This window comes from Carcharodon carcharias, chromosome 5, assembly GCF_017639515.1.
Source record: "Carcharodon carcharias isolate sCarCar2 chromosome 5, sCarCar2.pri, whole genome shotgun sequence".
Taxonomy (NCBI): domain Eukaryota; kingdom Metazoa; phylum Chordata; class Chondrichthyes; order Lamniformes; family Lamnidae; genus Carcharodon; species Carcharodon carcharias.
The window spans coordinates 36,301,119-36,314,010 of NC_054471.1; the positions used below are offsets into that span (position 1 = coordinate 36,301,119).

Below are 12,892 nucleotides of genomic sequence, written 5' to 3' on the forward strand. Positions count from 1 at the left end.
AAAAAGGGTGCGGCGGTGCTGCTGGAGGGAGAGGTCGAGTGTGTTCATATGGCGGCGCATGGCACTGAGTGTGGATCTCAGAATGCGACGGGAACAGCAGTCCGAGAAACGTTTTATGTCCCGGAGATACCTGTAATCCTGGGTGGGTTCGAAACATGAGAGATGGAATTTCAATTGAAATCCACGTGGGATAAGCCGGAGACGGAGACAATCACTCAGAAAGGAAATATTGCTGTGAAAGCGGGTTTTAGTAAACACCTTGTCAAACACCAGGAGAGAAATGGAAAGCAATGAAGGTGAACAAGGCAAGAGAGTTGAAAATCCTGACAGAGAGTAAAACAAAACTTCTTCAAGGTAGGCATTTCTTGAAGAGAAGTGGCAGTCAATTAAACATAGAGATAAAAACAAAAAACTGTGGATGCTGGAAATCCAAAACAAAAACAGAAATACCTGGAAAAACTCAGCAGGTCTGGCAGCATCGGCTAAGAAGAACAAAGTTGACGTTTCGAGAACTCATGACCCTTCAACAGAACTAAGTAGAAATAGGAAAGGGGTGAAATATAAGCTGGTTTACGGGGGAGGGGGTGGGGGGGGGGGGAGGTGGCGGTGAGAAGAAGGGGGGACGCGGTTGTTGGGACAAGCAAGCAGTGATAGGAACAGATAACCAAAAGATGTCACAGACAAAAGAACAAAGAGGTGTTGAAGGAGGTGATATTATCTAAAAGAATGTGCTAATTAAGATTGGAGAGCAGGATGAGCAAGGTAGCTCTAGTGGGGGTGGGGTGAAATAAACCATGGGTAGAATACATTTAAAAATAATGGAAATAGGTGGGAAAAGAAAAATTTATATAAATTATTAGAAAAAACAAAAGGGAGGGGCAAGAAACGGAAAGGGGGTGGGGATGGAGGAGGAGTTCAGGATCTAAAGTTGTTGAACTCAATATTCAGTCCGGAAGGCTGTAAAGTGCCTAGTCGGAAGATGAGGTGCTGTTCCTCCAGTTTGCATTGAGCTTCACTGGAGCAATGCAGCAAGCCAAGGACAGACATGTGGGCAAGAGAGCAGGGTGGAGTGTTAAAATAGCAAGCAACAGGGAGGTCTGGGTCATTCTTGCGGACAGACCGAAGGTGTTCTGCAAAGCGGTTGCCCAGTCTGTTTGGTCTCTCTGATGCCTCAACAAGAAACTTTTTCTCTTTCTCCTCTCCGACGCTGAACGTTCAGTGCTCAGCAAAGGACTTCGTTTCATACCCTTATGCCCTCATCTCAATGAATTTCGGGCTTGGCACATGCTGAACTCTTCTTCTGCCGCCTTCGTCTCCGTGCTCACTTCTTTGGGCAGGAGTCCTCTCCCCGTTCAGCGGATCTTTTACCCACCTCCAATATTCTCCCTCCACCTGGTCCCCTCCCTCTGGATTCTTACCTTATCTTGATCTGTTCATTGAGAACTCTCGGCGTGACATTAGTTGTCTCAATTTCTCTGCTCCTCTCACCCATCCTAACCTGTCTTATCTGAACTTACTGCATTCCGTTCTCTCAGGTCCAACCCTAACAAACCCGCTGACAAGGGTGGTGCTGTTGTTGTCTGACGCACTGACCTCTACCTCACGGAGGCTGAGCATCAACTCGCAGACACTTCCTCCTACCTCTCCCTGGGCCATGACGCCACCACTGAACATCAAGCCATTGTTTCCAGGACTGTCACTGACCTCATCTCCTCTGGAGATCTTCCTCCCACAGCTTCCAACCTACCTGATAGTCGCCCAACCTTGGACAGCCTGCTTCTACCTCCTACCCAAAATCCACAAACAGGACTGTCCTGGCAGACCAATTGTGTCAGCCTGTTCCTGCCCCATGGAACTCATTTCTCGCTATCTTGACTCCCTTCTCTCTCCCGTTGTCCAGTCCCTTCCCACCTACATCCGTGATTCCTCTGACACCTTATGTCATATCAACAATTTCCAGTTCCCTGGCCCCAACTGCCTCCTCTTCACAATGGATGTCCAATCCCTCTACACCTCCATCCCCCACCAGGATGGTCTGAGGGCTCTCAGCTTCTTCCTCGAACAGAAGCCCGAACAATCCCCATCCACCACTACTCTCCTCCGTCTGGCTGAACTTGTTCTCACACTGAACAATTTCTCCGTTAACTCCTCTCATTCCTCCAAATAAAAGGTGTGGCTATGGGTACCTGCATGGGCCCCAGCTATGCCTGTCTCTTTATGGGGTATGTGGAACATTCCTTGTTCCAGTCCTACTCCGGCCCCCTTCCACAACTCTTTCTCCAGTACATCGATGATTACTTCGGTGCTGCTTCACGCTCTCGTCGGGACCTGGAAAAATGTATTAATTTTACTTCCAATCTCCACCCCTCCATCATTTTCACATGGTCCATCTCTGACACTTCGCTTTCCTTCCTTGACCTCTCTGTCTCAATTTCTGGTGATAGACTGTCCACCAATATCCATTACAAGCCTACCGACTCCCACAGCTACCTCGACTGCAGCTCCTCACACCTCGCCTCCTGTAAGGACTCCATCCCATTCTCTCAGTTCCTTCGCCTCCATCGCATCTGTTCCGATGATGCTACCTTCAAAAACAGTTCCTCTGACATGTCCTCCTCCTTCCTTAACCGAGGTTTTCCACCCACGATAGTTGACAGGTCCCTCAACCATGTCCGGCCCATCTCCCGCGCATCCGCCCTCATGCCTTCTCCTCCCTCCCAGAAACATGATAGGGTCCCCCTTGTCCTCACTTATCACCCCACCAGCCTCCACATTCAAAGGATCATCATCCGCCATTTCCGCCAACTCCATGCCACCACCAAACACATCTTCCCTTCACCCCGCTTGGCGGCATTCCATAGGGATTGTTCCCTCTGTAACACCCTGGTCCACTCCTCTATCACCCCCTACTCCTCAACCCCCACCTACGGCACCTCCCCATGCAAACGCAAAATATGCAACACCTGCCCCTTCACTTCCTCTCTCCGCACCGTCCAAGAGCCCAAACACTCCTTTCAAGTGAAGCAGCATTTCACTTGCATTTCCCCCAATTTAGTCTACTGCATTCGTTGCTCCCAATGCGGTTTCCTCTACATTGGACAGACCAAACGCAGACTGGGCGACTGCTTTGCAGAACACCTTCGGTCTGTCCGCAAGAATGACCCAGACCTCCCTGTCGCTTGCTATTTTAACACTCCACCCTGCTCTCTTGCCCACATGTCTGTCCTTGGCTTGCTGCATCGTTCCAGTGAAGCCCAACGCAAACTGGAGGAACAGCACCTCATCTTCCGACTAGGCACTTTACAGCCTTCCGGACTGAATATTGAGTTCAACAACTTTAGATCCTGAACTCCCTCCTCCATCCCCACCCCCTTTCCGTTTCTTGCCCCTCCCTTTTGTTTTTTCTAATAATTTATATAGATTTTTCTTTTCCCACCTATTTCCATTATTTTTAAATGTATTCCACTCATGGTTTATTTCACCCCACCCCCACTAGAGCTACCTTGCTCGTCCTGCTCTCCAATCTAAATTAGCACATTCTTTTAGATAATTTCACCACCTTCAACACCTCTTTGTTCTTTTGTCTGTGACATCTTTTGGTTATCTGTTCCTATCACTGCTTGCTTGTCCCAACAACCCCCCTGCCTTCTCCCCCCCCACCCCCTCCCCCATAAACCAACTTATATTTCACCCCTTTCCTATTTCTACTTAGTTCTGTTGAAGGGTCATGAGTTCTCAAAACGTCAACTTTGTTCTTCTCCGCTGATCCTGCCAGACCTGCTGAGTTTTTCCAGGTATTTCTGTTTTTGTTTTGAGGTCAACTATGTTTTTCCTTCTTGTTGTTTTCCTCACCGCCTGCCACGGACCCAGTCTAGCTGCTATGCCCCTTAGGACTCGGCCAGCTCGGTCTGTGGTGGTGCTACTGAGCCACTTTTGGACATTGATGCCTCCACCCAGAGAACATTTTGTGCCCTTTCCACCCTCAGTACTTCTTTCAAGTGATGTTCAACATGGAGGAGCACTGATTCATCAGCTGAGCAGGTGTGGTACATGGTAATCAGCAGGAAGTTTCCTTGCCCATGTTTGACTTGATGCCATGGGACTTCATGTGGTCCAGGGTTGATGTTGAGAACTCCCAGGACAACTCCCACCCGATTGTATACCACTGTGATGCCATCTCTGCTGGGTCTGGGACAAGGCATACCCAGGGATGGTGATGGTGGTGCCTGGGATATTATCTGTATGGTATGATTCCGTGAGTATGACTGTGTCAGGCTGGTTCTTGACTAGCCTGTGAGACAGCTCTCCCAATTTTGGCACTAGCCCCCAGATGTTAGTAAGGAGGACTTTGCAGGATCGACAGGGCCGTCTTTGCCGTTGTCATTTCCAATGCCTAGGTCAATGTCGGGTCTTCCACATGGTATCATTCCTTTTTTTTAGACTTCATTGCGGTTTGATACAACTGAGTGTCTTGCTAGGCCATTTCAGAGTCAACCACATTGCTGGATGGCAATTTCCTTCTCCAAAGGACATTAGATAACCAGGTGGGTATTTACAACTTGGTTTTACAACAATGGTTATAGTCATAGTCATACAGTCATAGCGTTCTATGGCATAGAAAGAGGCCTTCGGCCCATCATGTCCATGCCCCTATCTATTCTAATCCCATTTTCCAGCACTTGGCCCATAGCCTTGCAACGCTGTGGCATTTCAAGCATTCACCTGAATACTTCTTAAATGTTGTGAAAGTTCCCACCTCTACCACCCTTTCAGGCAGTGAGTTCCAGATACCCCACCCCCTGGGTGAGAAAGGTTTTCCTCAAATCTCCTCTAAACCTCCTGCCCTTTACCTTAAATCTATGCCCCCTGGTTACTGACCTCTCCACTAAGGGGAAAAGTTTCTCCCTGCCTACCCTATCTATGCCCCTCATAATTTTGTACACCTCAATCAGGTGCCCCCTCACCCTTCTCTACTCTAAGGAAAATAACCCCAGCCTATCTAGTCTCCCTTCATAGCTGAAACGCTTCAGCCCAGGCAACATCCTGGTGAAGCTCCTCTGCACCCTCTCCAGTGCAATCACAACCTTCCTATAGTGTGGCGGCCAGAACTGCACACAGTACTCCAGATGTGGTCTAACTAACACTTTATACAGCTCCATCATAGCCTCCCTGTTCTTGCATTCAATGCCTTGTCTAATAAAGGCAAGTATCCCATATGCCTTCTTAACCACTCTATCTACCTGTGCTGCTGCCTTCAAGGATCTATGGACATGCACACCAAGGTCCCTCTGATCCTCTCTACTTCCTAGGGTCCTACCATTCATCATGTACTCCTTTGCCTTGTTAGTTCCTCCAAAGTGCATCATATCACACTTTTCAGGATTAAATTCCATTTTCCACTGTTCTGCCCATCTGTATCAACCTAGACTTTCCTCCTCGCTACTTAACACACCACCAATTTTTGTGCCCTCTGCAAACTTACTGATCGTACCTCCTACATTCATGTCTAGATCATTAATGTACACTACAAAACGGCAAGGGACCCAGCATTGAACCCTGCCACTGGACACAGGCTTCCAGTCACAAAAACAACCTTCGACCATCACCCTCTGCCTCCTGCCAGTAAGCCAATTTTGGATCCAATTTGCCAAATTGCTCTGGATCCCATGGGCTCTTACCTTCTTGACCAATCTCCCATGTGAGACCTTGTCAAAAGCCTTACTGAAGTCCATGTAGACTACCTCAACTGCACTACCCTAGTCAGCTGCTCGAAAAATTCAATCAAATTTATTAGACATGGTCTCCCCCAGACAAAGCCATGCTGATTATCCTTGATTAATCCTTGCCTCTCCAAATGGAGATTAATTCTGTCCCTCAGAATTTTTTCCAAAAGTTTCCCGACCACTGATCTTAGACTCACTGGCCTATAGTTCCCTGGTATATCCCGACCACCCTTCTTGAATAATGGTATCACATTAGCTGTCCTCGAGTCCTCTGGCACCTCTCCTGTGGCCAGAGAGGAGTTGAAAATTAATGCCAAGACCCCTGCAATCTTTCTAGCCTCCCACAGCAGTCTGAGATACATCCCATCTGGGCCTGGGGATTTATCCACTTTTAAGCCCACTAAAACCACTAATACCTCCTCCCTCTCAATGCTAATTTGTTCAAGTATATCACAGTCCTCCTCCCTGATTTCTATACCTATAAAGTCCTCTATAGTGAATACAGATGCAAAGTACTCATTTAAAACCTCACCTACGTCTTCCGGCTCCTCACACAGATTGCCACTTTGGTCCCTATTGGGCCCTACACTTTCCCTGGTTATCCTGTTGCCCCTAATATACTTATAAAACGCCTTTGGATTTTCCTTTATTTTACCCGCCAGTGTTTTTTTTAATGCCCCCTCTTCGCTCTCCTAATTTATTTTTTAAGTAAGTCCTTGCACTTTCTCTACTCCTCTAGGGCTCCTGCTGTTTTGAGCCCTCGGTATCCACCATAAGCTTCCTTGGTTTTCCTTATCCAATCCTGTATGTTCCTTGACATGCAGGATTCTCTGGACTTGTTGGTCCCATCCTTCACCTTTACGGGAACATGTTGGCCCTGCACTCTCTCTATTTCCTTTTTGAATGACTCCCACTGCTCTGATGTAGATTTTCCTACAAATAGTTGCTCCCAGTCCACTTTGGCCAGATCATGTCTTATCATATTAAAATTGACCTTGCCCCAATTCAGAACCTTTATTTCCTGTCCACTTAAGTCCTTTTCCATAACTACCTTAAATCTTACTGAGTTATGGTCACTATTAGCAAAATGCTTCCCCATTGACACTTCTATCACTTGCCCAGCTTCGTTGCCTAAAACTATGTCCAGCATCGCCTCCTCTCTTGTAGGACTTTCTATGTGCTGGCTTAAAAAGCTCTCCTGGATACATTTTATGAATTCCACTCTCTCTAAGCCTATCACACTTTGTCTAACCCAGTTAATATTGGGGAATTTGAAATCCCCTACTATCATTACCCTATTATTTTTTACATTTCTCTGAGATTTGCCAACATATCTGCCCTTCTATCTCTTCCTGACTGTTTGGAGGTCTATAGTACACTCCCAGCCCACTCCAATGTGATTTGTTTTTAAGTTCTACCCATATGGCCTCATTAGAGGAACCTTCTAAGATATCATCCTTTCTTATTGCAGTAATTGACTCCTTGATCATTATTGCAACACCAACTCCTCTTTTACACAACCCCCAACCCCCAACCGGTTTTGCTTTAAGGTTCTATACCCTGGAATACTGAGCTGCCAGCCCTGCTCCTCCCTCCACCATGTCTCTGTAATAGCAATGATATCATGTCCCCATGTGTTATCAAACCCTCAAATCATCTGCCTTACTCACAAGACTCCTTGCATTAAAATAAATGCCATCCACCCTTGCGCCTTAACTTGACTATATGCGCTCTGTCTTCCAGGCTGACTTGATTTTTCTTCTATACTTGTCTGTACATCATCCCCCGCTATACCTCCACTCTGTATCATATTCCCCCTGCCAAATTAGTTTAAACGCCCACCGACAGCACTAGCAAACCCCCTCACCCCACCCTGCAAGGATGTTGGTCCCATTGTGGTTCAGGTGCAACCCGTCAGAGTTGTACAGGTCCCGGATCCAGGAATCTAAAGCCCTCCTCCTGCACAACTCTTCAGCCATGTATTCAACTGCTCTATCCACTTATTCCTATGCTCACTAGCACGTGGCACCAGGAGTAATCCAGAGATTACAACCTTTGAGGCCCTGATTTTCAATCTGTTACCCAGCTCCCTAAATTCTTTTTATAGGACCTCATCCCTCTTTCTACCTATGTCGTTGGCACCAATGTGAACCACAATCTCTGACTGTACACCCTTCCCCTTCAGAGTGCCCTGCAGCCATTCAATGGCATCCCCAGGGAGGTAACACACCGTCTTGGAGTCATGTCTGCGGCTGCAGAAACTCCTGTCTTTACCCCTCACTATTGAGTCTCCTACCACTATTGCTCTCCCTCTCCTTCCCTTGTGCAGCTGGGTTATCATCAGACTTAACTCCAGATTCACTAACTGCCATGGTGGCATTCGAACCTGGGTCCCCAGAGCATTACCCTTGGTCTCTGGCTTACTAGTCCAGTGACAATACCCCTACACCACCGCTTTCTCAGCTTGGTGATGTAAAAGTATCTGTGAGACAATCAGTGGTGATATGTGTCCCCGCTAAGGTTGTGAGCGAACCCTGAAGTGTATAACTCTGAGTGCATGGTGCCATGATGAGAGTGTGATATTGAGTGTGACTTACCCTGGTGGAGTGAATGAGATCATTTATCCTCTTCCTGCACTGGATGGTGTTGCGGGAGTGGTTGTTAGCCATGCTGACCTGACTTGCTATGGCCTCCCAGACTGGAGAGGTGAGGCTGGTGTGCGTCTTGGAAACAACCGTGAGGTACAGCACTTCCCAGTATTGGTGCACTCTCGTTTTAATGGATCTAGGAGGTTGGGGCTAAACCTCAGGCAACCGCCTTCTTCTGCTTTGCAGAAATCTCTGAGGGTCTCCTGGAGACAGATGGACTGGAGAGAGTGAGATGTGTATGGTTTGAGTGGCATTTAAATATGGTGCCCAGACCTTCAACCCCATTAGGTAATGGCGGAGCAGATGCATCAGTTCCTGACCTGCCAGGTGATTCGGGGAGAATTATGCCAATGCATAATTAATGAGCTTCTTAGCGCGTAATGGGACACAATTTCCCACCAGTTTGACTAGCGGGAAACATTCCGTGGAACCTGGCTGCCACAGCACTTAGTTTCAAAAACAGAAAATACTTCTAAATTGCGGATGACACCAAATTGGGTGGTATAGTCAATATTGAGGATCGCTACAGTAAATTACTGGAGGACATCAATAAACTTGCAGAATGGGTAAATAATTGACAAATGAAGTTCAGCACAGATAAATGTGAGTACTGTAGTACAGTTTGGTAGAATAGGGTGGTCACTTATTACCTGGAAGGTGCATGTCTATGTGGGGTACAGGAACAAAGGGATCTCGGACTACAACTACACCAATCACTAAAAACTTTGCCACAAATTAGCAAGGCCATAAAGAATGCAAACCAAGCACAAAGCTTTATTTCTAGAGCAATAGAATTGAAAAGTAGGGAAATTTGCTGAACCTTAAGTAAACCATCTACAAGACACAAGTCAGGAGTGTGGTGGAATAAATTTGTCTTCCTGAGTGTAGCTCCAAAAACATCATCTAGGACAAAGCAGTCCGCTTGATTGACACCCCACCCACCAAACATTCAGACCAACCACCGCCAGCTCACAATGGCAGCAGTGCATACCTGATAAAAGATGCAAATTGGCACTTGCCAAGCCAATTTCAAGAGCACCTTCCAAACCTATGACCTTTACAAGTTAGAACAGGCTTGTCCAACGTAAAGCCCCCTAGGCCACAACCCAGCCCACAGAGTCATTGTTCAAGAGAGAAAGGGAGAAACTGTTCCCACTTGTAAAAGGATTGAGAATGAGAGGGCGCAGATTTAAAGTCATTTTCAAAAGAAGCAAATGTGATGTAAGAAAAAACCTTTTCACATCGAGTGGTTTGAGTCTTTTTATTCATTCGTGGGATGTGGACTTCACTGGCTGCACCAGCATGTATTGCGCATTCCTAGTTGCCCCTGAGAAGGTGGTGGTGAGCTGCCTTCTTAAACCGTGGCAGTCCATGTGGTGTAGGTACACCCACAGTGCTGTTAGGAAGGGAGTCCCAGGATTTTGATTCAGCGACAATGAAGGAACGGCGATATACTTCCAAGTCGGGATGGTGAGTGACTTGAAGGGGAACTTCCAGGAGGTGGTGTTCGCATCTATCTGCTGCCCTTGTCTGTCTAGATAGTAGTGGTCGTGGGTTTGGAAGGTGCTGTTGAAGGAGTTTTGGTGAATTCTTGCAGTGCATCTTGAAATGGTACACACTGCTTCTACTCTGCATCAGTGGTGGAGGGAGTGAATGTTTGTGGATGTGGTGCCAATCAAGCTGGCTGCTTTGTTCTAGATGGTGTCAAGCTTCTTGAATGTTGTGGGAGCTGCACCCATCCAGGCAAGTGGGGAGTATTCCATCACACTCCTGACTTGTGCGTTGTAGATGGTGGACAGGCTTTGGGGAGTCAGGAGGTGGGTTACTGGTCACATGATTCCTAAACTCGGACCTGCTCTTGTAGCTACAGTACTTACATGGCTAGTCCAGTTCAGTTTCTGGTCAATGGTAACCCCCAGGATGTTGATAGTGGTGGATTCAGTGATGGTAATGCCATTGAACACTGAGGGGCAATGGTTGGATTCTCTCTTGTTGGAGAGACACTTGTGTGGCGCAAATGTTACTTGCCACTTGTCAGCCCAAGCCTGGATATTGTCCAGGCCTTGCTGCATGTGGACAGACTGCTTCAGTATCTGAGGAGTCACAAATGTTGCTGAACATTGTGCAATCATCAGTGAACATCCCCATTTCTGACCTTATGATGGAAGGAAAGTCATTAATGAAGCTGCTGAAGATGGTTCACTTAGCCCTGTCTATCACTTGCTGCTTATGCTGTTTGGCACTCAAGCACACAAGAGTCTGGAATGAACTGCCTGGTAGTGTGTGGAAGCAGGTTCAGTTGAGGCATTCAAGAGGGCTATTTGAATTATTTGATTATTTGAATGGAAGCAATGTGCAGGATTATGGGAAAAGGCAAGAGAACAGCACTGAGTCATAATGCTCATTTATGAGCTGGTGCAGACACGACGGGCTGAATGGCCTCCTTCGGCACCGTAACAATTCTGTGATCTACACCTAAATTGAGTGCCTCATGTTACTTGCCTGGACCAGCATTCAGGTTTTAGGCATGGTGGAGGGCTTTTGGCATTCACAATTTCTTCACCAAGAGTCAATCTCCAGATCTGATCGATAGTCCAAATCTATACAAGCACACAAAGATAGAGATTACACATTACAGATGATACTGGATTATAAAACTGATTTAGGAATAGGAGTAGGCCATTCAGCCCTTTTGAGCCTATTCCACCATTCTGTAAGATACCTGATCTGTATCTCAGCTACATTTATCTGTCTTTGTTCCATATTGCTTAATAACTTTACCTAACAAAAGAAAACTGATCAATCTCTGTCTTGAAATTTTCAATCGGCTCAGCATTCACAGTCTTTTGGAGGACTGTTGGAGGTTCCATACGTCCACAGCCCGTTATGTGAAAAGCTGTTTTTTGTTTTCACTTCTAAATTGCTAGCTCTCATTTCGAGCTTGTGCTCCTTTATTCTGGAGATGGGTTCTGGTATGAACTCTACATCTGAAATATGCACTGGGTTGCAGACATACAGGGAGCTGCTGCTGAAGTTCCATGCTGTTACACTTACCATCCATTTGAGTTCCAAATGCTCCCAGTAAACCTAAAAAGGTCCCTCACTCATGCTTGCCAGTTGTCTTAACAGCCAGTTAGGGATTATTCTTCTTGGGGAATTGTACATAGGGGCTCTTTGGGATTGAGGTGGTTGCAAGATGATGTGTATTGATAGCATTTCAGAACCAACATTGGAATATAAGAATATACAGGAGTTGCAAAGACCGTTGTGTTGCCTCTGGTCAGTCTGAAGTTTCATGGCTGATGGGAGTCAGTTGAAACACACCATGGAACTATGAATTTACCAGTTAAGAGTGATTTACTAACTAGAATTTGGAGGAAAAGAGGTATCTCTGGAAGCTGGAATTCATATTATTCATGTCAAAGCCTAATGGATAGAATGGGTCTATATGCATCAAACTTCACCTGAAAAACATCAATGATACCATCTTCAGCTATGTGAGAGTGTCTTGTAAAATGAGCTTGTCTCTTCCGGTTTATTCAGTGTCAGTTGGGTATCACCTGGAATCCATATAGGAACCGCTCCCTCATCTTGCAGCTTGGTCCTGGATATTATGCAAGAGTCAGAGAAGCCTTTCGTTACATACCTAGGAGTTCAAAACTAATCCATAGAACTGTTGAACAATGTTTTATACTTCATAAGTTTTCCCTCCATTGAGACTTTGCTATCAATGGAGAAAAAGCAAAGCATCCTTTCCCTTTCTCAGCTTGGTCCTGGAGGACTGTGACCAGGCTAATGTTGGGCAATGTGCCTGCCCTTTTTGATATGGTAGACTGTTAAGATGGAGATTTGAGCTGAGTGTTTCCTGTTTTCATGGCTTTCATCAAGATAATTAGGTGTCACTTATCTCAATCTTTAATCTCTTTCTAACCAATCTTATTGGCTTATTCCAAGCCAAGTAGATGTGACTGCCCGTTTGGTGAGGTTCTTTTTCCCAGTATAAACCTCTTTCCCTTCTCTTAAAAGATAACTGACCTCAGTTTTATGTTGAGTGGGATATGCAAGCAGATTGTTGGGCCTGACCAAGTAATAAATTCACATGCCAAGGCCCAGAGAGGTTTTAACTCCTGTGCCTCATTTAATTATTACAATATTTAAAAATCCAGATCCAAATGTGATGAGAATTACTGCCTGACTAGCAAGCAGGCGGGAATGGCAAATTGCGACAGTAGGAGGCCCCGCTGGGAACCAGCAGGCAGAGGGCCATACAGCCAGGCTAGGTGGTGAGGAGGAAGGGTGGGTCCAGAGATGTTCATTATTGGGAGAGGCAGGATGAGGGTGCTGGGGGATGGGGACATGCCCAGATCAGTGGAGTGATCCAAAATTTCTTTGTGGGGCATAAAAGAGTCATTTTGCTTCTGGCTCAGAAGGAAACTTCCAAAAAAGATTTTCCTTGCCCTCGATCCAGCTTCTGGCAGGTTTGACTTGGAGGGGAAACTACTATTGGCCTGTCAGGCCTCT

At 46.3% G+C, this 12,892-nt stretch overlaps 2 protein-coding genes across 2 annotated transcripts in view; one reads left to right on the forward strand and one right to left on the reverse strand.

The window, feature by feature from the left end:
- The window catches only part of spdya (speedy/RINGO cell cycle regulator family member A), a 65,784-nt gene that overhangs the window by 9,165 nt on the left and 43,727 nt on the right, over positions 1–12,892 (forward strand). The gene's annotated exons all lie outside the window — the stretch shown is intronic.
- The window catches only part of trmt61b (tRNA methyltransferase 61B), a 70,003-nt gene continuing 69,012 nt past the window's right edge, over positions 11,902–12,892 (reverse strand). Inside the window, exon 7 of the mRNA XM_041187250.1 lies at positions 11,902–11,975. Coding sequence (XP_041043184.1) covers positions 11,917–11,975 — 59 coding nt within the window. The 3' untranslated portion in view covers positions 11,902–11,916. The remainder of the gene's footprint in view (positions 11,976–12,892) is intronic.